Below are 8,845 nucleotides of genomic sequence, written 5' to 3'. Positions count from 1 at the left end.
ATGCGCCGGGTGTAGGCCACCAAGTTTGTATGCCGAGTGCTTCTCTGCTGATGATAGAGATGATGATGAAAATGCCATTATTCTCTCTCATTTGACAGTTCAAGCAGATTTTATAAAACTGGTTGCACGCGTATTCATCAAAGCCTAAACGGCTGCATTGATCTATATTACCCAAAAGAAAGAACTTCGCTTCGAGAAGCAAATCTAAACGTGATGGCAAAAACAAGCATTTATTGGAATCCGTATGTCTGGCTTTTAATTCGTTGGTAACACAGTTTCGCTCACCACACGGGAAAGTGTGAGATTTATTCAATAAGCAAATTCAATCGCGCTGACAAGGATACGCCTTTATCGGAATGGGTATGACTGATTTTTTTTTATTAATCGGTAACACAATTTCTCACCACACGCAAAAGATAAAATTTTACTCAGTCTGGTTCTCACAGTCTCACACATCATATACCGACGGTTGTGTGCTTAAGTTTCCAAAGACAGAGAGAGATAAGAGAGAAGCCTCAACTCTCCAACGAAGATATGGGGGCGCTAGTCAGGTACACTGTTTCTGAGTATACGAATTAAAAGTTTCAGCACTGTATCCGCACTTCAAGAAGCTAATATAGGACATGAGGTTTTTAATGGACCTTCTAAGACATCCAAAAGAGTGCACCACGTAGGTCGCAAGTTAAATGCCCTCATGGAAGTTCGATGTCGTTCCACAGGTCCATAAAACTTGTACCCGCCGTCCTGCACTCAATGTTCTTCTTCATGCGCTGGATAAGTTCCGGCGTAAAGTGATACCTCCAGTCACCAACGGCACCTTTTCGTACGAACTGGCCCACCATTAATTTCTCCATATCTTCTATCCACTCTGCTTTACCTTCAATACTGGAGTCGGCTGCTCTACTGTGGGCCAATCGAAGCATTGTTGGGAGCCATTTCCTAAATTCTTCATTGAACCTTTTCATATTTTCAATACTTGTCTCCACAACTATGTTCTTTAAGGCATCGGGGTTCTCACGCAGCTGTTCTCCCATCTCTGGTGCGATGAAGTCAGCTACCCGCTGAATTCCTCTTCCTGGGTCTCTCTTCAAGCCCTCGTAAGTCAGGTAAAGTACATTTTTGTCGTTGCGCCGCTCGTACCATGGTAATTGATGGTCGAAGTACTCGCCAAAATCAACGTGTCCATTCATAAACATATCGAAGAAGACTTCGAACGTTCCATCTTCAAAGCAATATGACGGAAAACTCTTTGTGTGGTGATAGAAGGACACGCAGCAGTCGTACGGGTTTCTAGTCACGTAGATATACTTGGCATCCGCGTATAGCCAGGGGCGAAGATACTTGCACTGAAGATGCGTCTTTATGGCTCCCGTGCGCTTAGTTTCTTTGAGTAACGGTTCAGAGCCCAACATTTCTATGAACGGAGAAGTGGACATAAATTCTTCCATGGTGTCCGGAGGCCGTCCGCCGTTCAGAATACAAAACACAATAAATTGCATCCACGTGGTCCCGCACTTGGGGTAAGTGACAACGAAGATGTCGTTGGGAAGAGGCTCGTATGCAAGGGCCGACAGCAAGGTCTTTTCACTGAAGCACGGCGCCACGTGTACTCCAGCTATGGTCTTATACGGTGATTGACGAGGCATGCCTGAAACAAAATGCCATGCGTTTGATTAACCACGAGGGATAAGGCTACGGTCAAATCGACGAGGTGTCAAGGTTTGTGCATTACTTTATTCTTTCTATTAAGCTAAAGACGGTGAGACTCTCCGAAAGGCAATTTGATCCAAAAATCTTCTGGGGTATCTATCAGACGCTATGTACACTTGTAACTTGTAACCTAAAACGTTCGTGAAAATTGAACGCAAAAAGACTTTTCTTTCTACCTTTTGCTGAGGTAAATTGTGATGCCTGATTTTACAAATAAGACGCTTTTCGTACCAGCTTGGAAATACCAGCATGGAAAGTAAGAACCGAAATCGTACTTCCTCGCATCTCGTACTTGCAGGAGGAGGTTGTTTCGCTGGGCTCTCCTGCGCCGCTATGCCAAGAGGCGTTAACTGACAGCGAAAAGCGTGGTTTCTCTGACTGTGCGTGTGTGCACTGGTACATGCGTGTGTATTTGTGGTTACGTTCAGGTTTGTGTGCGTGCGAGCGTGAGTGCGTGTGCGGGTGTGTGTATACACGCGCGCGTGGAAGCTAGTGACACGAATAAATGCAGACTCTCGTGAACAACAAGCGGCTGTGAATATTGCTTCTTGGCCAACAAAAATGCAGTAGAAACTGCTGTAATGATGCAAATGGCTTGCGAAGAGCATGGGCATGATTACGAATGGGTGCCTAGATTTAAAAGGGTAGAACTGTTCATTACAGAGCTGCCGAATTCCACTGGTACTTTCGGACTGCTAACTGAGGCAAACGTCTCCAAAATTTGTGATCTTTTAAGGCAAAATCCTTCCTTTGCTCATAAGCTGCTGAAATGTTCGCCGGAAATGTTCACTGATAATTGAACCGCGGTCCTTGCAATCCCAAGGTGAGCGCGCTAGCAACTACTCCACGCCGGGCTAGTGAAAAACGGATCGTAATTCTCCTTGTTTAATATGAAGATGGGAGCGATGACGCTGACAATCTAGTTAATGTTAATGATAGTGATAGTAGCGGCTACGATAATGACGCTGGATTTAGTGACTAATATAGAGACGGTAGTTGCAATTACAATTACGGTGCATTTAGTTGCTGATATGATAATGAAGGTGATAGTAGGAATGACAATAACGTGGCAGTTAGTGAAAATAGTCCTGTAAAGTAGCTTTAGCCATTTATGCTCTTATGCAGACTTAAGTGCAGACCTGTAATTTTTCAGGGAAGACTACAGCAGAACAATCGACTAACTAATAAACTTATAAAGCTTATCCTGAGGTTTCCTCCAGGGCATTTTGCTCGACTTTTTGGGAAAGCAACTAGAGGCTTCTAAGTTTGTGCTCACATTTCGCATTGAAGAACGACGCGATTGTCGTGCAAACAGATCTCCGTGTTCGCCGGTATTCGGCCTCAATGCAGACTATTGCGTTCACCCACGCGCCTCATTCGTAAGATTTGGCTGACGCGGACTTCTTCCGGTCCCTTCAGTTTCTGGAAAGGAACTCCAAAGGCAAGTTTTGCCGATGTCGACGAAATCGAACGCACTGTCTCGGCGGCGGCTCTACCAGGTATCCTAGGCCGAAGTTTCGAATTGCTTCATACAACTTAAGGTTTGAACAATTGCTTTAGTTTTAATGGCTACTACTATATGGGTGAACGAAGTGGTTTTTCAGAAAACGCTTTATTGAATAAATAAAAACAATGCTCGTGCTATTTGTTTTGAAACTGAAGTTATTTCTGAGTTCCGTATCGTATCCTGCCATTTTAAAATAGGTTTACATCACAGCTCCTCTGATGCAAATGCTGGAGCATCCAGCTTTTGCCCGCACATGGAAATCGGTCAAGTTACATGTAGCAAATGAAATGTTTCGTGTGCACTTTGCGATATATGATAATATGTTATTTAGATAGAAGATTGGGAGTCTTCGCTCGGTTGAAGTAGCCAGGACGGCCAAGCAATGCGTGCCTTTAATCCATCTTCATGACATGAGGAACAAGAAACGCGCTTCTCTTTCTGTTATCAGTTCATCCGCTCAGAAAGGTCGTGCAGAGTGAATGCATTGTTCAACAAACCCCAAATCTGCTTCATGCTTATTGCTGAAAGGCTTGCCTCGAGCAGTACACTCCCTTACACTAACGGTGAACACTACGTCAGGTATACACAGAAACTGCTATAGTAAAAACTACTGTAGATGTTAAAATGGATCAATGTGTTTACACTTTGTTATATGCAAGAAGCGGGGTAATTGCTGAGGACCGCAAGAAGGCAAGCAAAATATAGCACTGAAGATCTAGATACTACTATGGAAACACAAGAGCATGGCAGCGGGATTTTACACTGTATACTGAAAGTTGAAAGAATCCCACCTATAAACTAAAATTGCAGACGCAGGGAACCATAATGAAGCAATGGCTACGGCACGTTGTTAGCGGCGAGATCTCCCTAAGAAATAGCAAACAACCATTGGTAGACAGAAACATTGTACAAAAAGCGCTCTTTTAGTAAAGGTACACTAAATGAGAATGTATTGCATACCTTTCATGGCTGAGCATTACCTGTACTATCCGCTTCAGGCGGTCACTAACATAGCCGCGGGTATTGTCGAGTGATTTATACTTCCGTAGAGCAGCGTAACGAATCCTATTTCCCGAGCTGTACCAAAAAAAAATGAACCTAGACAACGCTGCACTGTAAATTATCGAATAATCGAAAAATAAAAAGGAAGCAATTGTGTAATTCTGCGTAAGAAACAGTGATAGGCAATCAGCCTAGCTTGTTGCAGAACCTTTGCACTTCAGAGGGTGTTGAGCTCTTCGTACGCTGTAAAAAATTTAATTAGTGGGAAAGATAAAGGCAAGATATTTACCGCGGATCCTTTCATTTGCGTGCAGTCGTAGTTCATCTACATATTGGCTATAAACAACAACTGCAGCCTCACCGCCTTCGGACAGTGGTTAAGGCGCTCAACGGCTGTGCGCAAGGACGCGGATCGAATCCCGGCCGCGGCGACCGCTTTTCAGTGGAGAGAAAGAACACGGCACCCGTGGCTGTGCGATGTCAGAGAACGTTAAAGAACCCCAGGTGGTCTAAATGTCCCTAATCCGCCACTAACGGCGTCTCTCACAGCCTCAGTTGCTTTGAGAAGTTAACCCATTTAAATCATATCAAACTACGAAACTACGGGACCAGCATTCTACTGTTTTTGTTTTGCTGGCAAGGACAACTGGAGGAGGAAATGAAAGAATTGATACTTTTCATATTTTTCCCGTCATGTCTTGTAATGACGTCATGCTTACAGCCTACGGGCGTATAACACCCCTGCAGCGTAACTTGCGGATCTTTTTACCTGTGTATGGTATAGGTGCCAAAATATGCAGGAATATATCAATGTTTTATTATCAATCCACTGCTGAAATATGAAAAACATAAAAATGTCCTTCTCACCACACGTTATTTGCACTAGCATTAAAGCCAGTGCTGGTCGGGTTGCACCAAACGGAAAAGCTCGCTAGAAAATAAAAAAATACGTTTTTTTCTTTTTTTTTTTTGTAATCAGGATTATTATAAAGTAATGATTATCCTTGACGGGGCCAGAGGGAGCTAGCAGAAGGCAAAGGAAAAAATGTTGCGATAATTTTGACCAAACATAATACTAAGTAAAACCTATCCTGTGTCAGGTTGTCTTGTTTTTTCTTTTATTCTTGCCATTCATGGATTTATTTGACGCGTAGTATTACACATAACAATTCAATAATTCTAGTAGAGATTTTGCATAAAATAATTTCCTCCCCATCGCGGTGACTCACTTTTCTTGAATTGTTGCACTTCAGTCTGTCTCGAGCCCTGCAAATAAACAAACAAACAGGGTAGTTCATTCTCTACCATGACAAGAAACGTCTATCTGCGCATTCCGCCACGCATACATCATCACATGGATCACACACCTTAAGTTTCGCTTGAAACTGCCTGTAGTTTTACCTGCTCAACTTTAGGAGCACAAGTACAGAAGAACAGCATTTCGCACTAACTCGAAGCCACAACATGCTGGTATATGCTGCAATACGCTGGATATTTTCAACTTACGCCTTACGTGAACCTCAACTCAAATCATTTAAGGAATTTAGGTATTGGGATACAATAGAGTGATGTTATTAAAACTAATTCCGCTCAGCGATTTCGCCTTTCCCCTCCCTTTAGGTAAGTTGTATGGAACAGTGTGCTGCACGAGACACATGTTTCTTGAATAGGACGTCTCCATGACCACTAACTGCAATTACGTTTTCGTTTACCGCTTTGCTATTTTTCCTTCACCGTCTGTGGTTGAAAGAGGCAGTTGATGTGAACCGGTGCCTTTATAGCAACAGACCAGTCAGGTGCATTGCTGCTGGCATTGGTATTTTGGATTTGGTAGTCGGTATTACGTGCTGCTGGATCAGGTGACTGTGTACCCCCTCTCCACCTCTTCCAACTATTCGCTTTGTTTTATAGACGCCTGTGCTCTGTCGCAAAATTCGTGTTCGTCTATGCTTGCTCTCCAAGCGTACCCTTTAAAGACGTCAATGTAGAATCCCTTCATTCCAGACATATGTCGCGACTGCCTCTATCTAAAAAGCTATTGGTGCGAGCACTGACATTTTATCAATTGCACTGTGATCAGCTGACACGTACAATCACGTTTTACAAGTTTCAGTAAGGTCGGATGTTTTGATTTCGAGCTGCACTTTACGCTGCAAGAACGCGGAATCACTTGGCTATATGGCATGTGTCTTGAGCTTGGACGCTGCGACAGCGCAATGATACGATAATCAGGACACATGGTCCACAACGCACCTCTTGTTCGCATTTATAGGCAGCCTGCAGTGACGTTTGCTGTGTTGATCGTCGCGCCGTAACACATATCATAGCGATAACAGCAACAACTTTTAAGGCGCGTTTCTCGTAGGGCCTTTTCACGCCACCATCTGGAGCTTACAGGGATTAGATTGCATGCTCTCTTGAAGCTTTACATGGCGTGTCAGATAATTTGGCTACATCTAGAGCGCCTAAGCAAGGACGTTATCTGTCGCACGCGTATCTGCAACAGCGACGAATATGCTCGGTCGTTTATCGGGAACCAAGCGGCTAACAGCAACATGTTCTAGGCGCGCTACGGAACAAATGCGGCGCCACCAAGCCAGTGCAGGTTCCCTATAGCCAAACATATGGCTGCAACCCTGCGTTTCCCTTTTTCCGTAGCGCAGATTCGCGCAAAAATAAAAATTCATCATGATGAGGGATCTGACTGCACATTAAGCGATACGGATGGAGGTAGCTCACATCAAGACTGACAAGAACAAGGCTGCAGTCCAAAATGACAGCCTGCTTTCATTGTCGGTGTGTACATCACTTTTTTCGACATGCCTTCCGGTCAGAATTAAGCAATAGAAGCCGAGCTATCGTGGGTTTGTTTGAGATTTAAGAGTGATTTGTGATGTAGTTGTTGCATATTAGCGTCCCAGGACAACCTTTTCTTCTTTAGTCTGTTACTAGGACCACAACAAGGAGAAATACCGCAGCTGGTGTTCAGAATCCTTTGTAGTACTCGCATACATACTGGACATCGGTCGCAGCGAGTAAAACGTAGAAAATTACAACGCCACATCCAACATGTAAAATATAAAAAAGTTGAATACCGGGTAGGCTTGTGTAACTGGAATGTTTGAGCGTTAGCTGCGATGGGACAGCGAATAGTATATCGCACACATATTTATTTTCTTTCGCTCGAAATTTCGGCGGGCTAGAAGTGAATCGGTATTTGTCCAGGGCTCCCGTCATAACCTCAAGTGAACATCTAATCATTGCCTAAAAGTCACAGTTTGCTTGCAAGTCCGTCTATATTAACATACGTGTCCCCAACAGTGGAGATAAAAATAAGAATAAGAAAACAAGAGCTAACGCTCAGAGGCGCGCCAAGCTCACCGAATTGCAAAGAACCGGACATTTTCATTGTCGAATCAATTTGCTGGCGATAAAAAGCACATGGACACAAAGAACACGACACACAAAGGGCACAAGGATCATCGTTTTTGTTGTGTCCATGTGTTTTTTATTGCTAACAAAATGATTCCAGTAAGCCATTACCAACTAGCTCATTTTATAGTTTTAATGGACATTCTCCGTGTGTTCTGATCGGTGGCCACAGGCGACAGCTATATACAGCTGCAGCGCGAAGCGCTTGGTATAGCATATGAAGTTCTTCCATAGGGTTACGCAGAAGCTCTATGACGAATACTGATAGTTAAGAACATAATATGTTAGAAAGGATGATTTTTTTAAGGGCAAAGTGCCGCCGAGAAAGAACTTTTATGACCTCATTCAGCCAGGCTAATATCTTGGGCAGGACAGAAATAATGTAATGCAATCACACTTGCTAAGCATGACACCAGATCGCTAATAAGGTTTTCCGCGTAGGAACTTTGCACACCGTCGAAATCGCGCAAGATCGCCTATTTTCTGCAAAGTATTTGTTCTTGGTCAAACTTCTACTGATCGGCGCTGTCTAAGAAATCACTGGCAAAGGTCTGGACATCGGAATGTAAAGCATAGAAGAATAAGCGTGGAAACGGTCCTCACCTTACGGACGTGCCAACTTCAGTGGTGCGTATCTCATGCAGTCTGGTCGCAAGACAAAGGCACTGATTCTTCGTAGTGGTCTTATCTGCGGTATCAAAATAATGCTCGCGGTTTATTTGGATAGCAGTCTTCTGAGGAGCGGTATTTGTACCTAGGTGCCGCGTGCCAACTTGCCATCTTTCAATACCTAATCGGTTCGGCCGTTGACGAAAATGTATTCATTGCATGACGATTAGAATGGCTTTCCTGCATGTGACCGATGTTTGTATTATTTTCTTTTCATATAAAGGAGGGTTCGCTCCCGCAATAATAGACCGGAATAAAGAACTATGAAAACTGCAAAACAATAACCAATACCTAACAGAACAACGCTTTGCTAAAAGTTGTTTGCTTAAATAATTTATCGACGGCAAAAAAAAAGCCTATATAGGCTTTGAGCCTCTCTCGTTCTCTTCTTGTTTCGTGTGTGTTCCAAGAAGTAAGATTTGGCTACACCATATTAGAGACGCCGGGCTTCCTGTGTTTTGATTGTACCATCCGCCCACATCATACTGGCGGGCGCATTCACTCGGTAAGACAGCGAAGTCGATA

General features: G+C 43.6%; 1 protein-coding gene across 1 annotated transcript; it reads right to left on the bottom strand.

Moving 5' to 3' along the window:
- Positions 1 to 221: 221 nt before the first annotated feature.
- On the bottom strand, positions 222 to 8,354 carry LOC146176387 (sulfotransferase ssu-1-like). Its single transcript, XM_084580955.1, has 3 exons — positions 8,255 to 8,354; positions 5,449 to 5,485; positions 222 to 1,648 (listed from the first exon to the last, which is right to left on the bottom strand). Exon 3 carries the CDS (start codon positions 1,644 to 1,646, stop codon positions 693 to 695), a length of 954 nt encoding a protein of 317 aa, XP_084437081.1. The 5' UTR covers positions 1,647 to 1,648; positions 5,449 to 5,485; positions 8,255 to 8,354; the 3' UTR covers positions 222 to 692.
- Between the last annotated feature and the right edge of the window lie 491 nt (positions 8,355 to 8,845).

Source organism: Amblyomma maculatum, chromosome 10 (assembly GCF_055883805.1).
Source record: "Amblyomma maculatum isolate TAMU_Amacu chromosome 10, ASM5588380v1, whole genome shotgun sequence".
NCBI lineage: Eukaryota > Metazoa > Arthropoda > Arachnida > Ixodida > Ixodidae > Amblyomma > Amblyomma maculatum.
The sequence above is the reverse complement of the archived record's forward strand: the minus strand, read 5'-3'. Positions and strand labels throughout refer to the sequence as shown.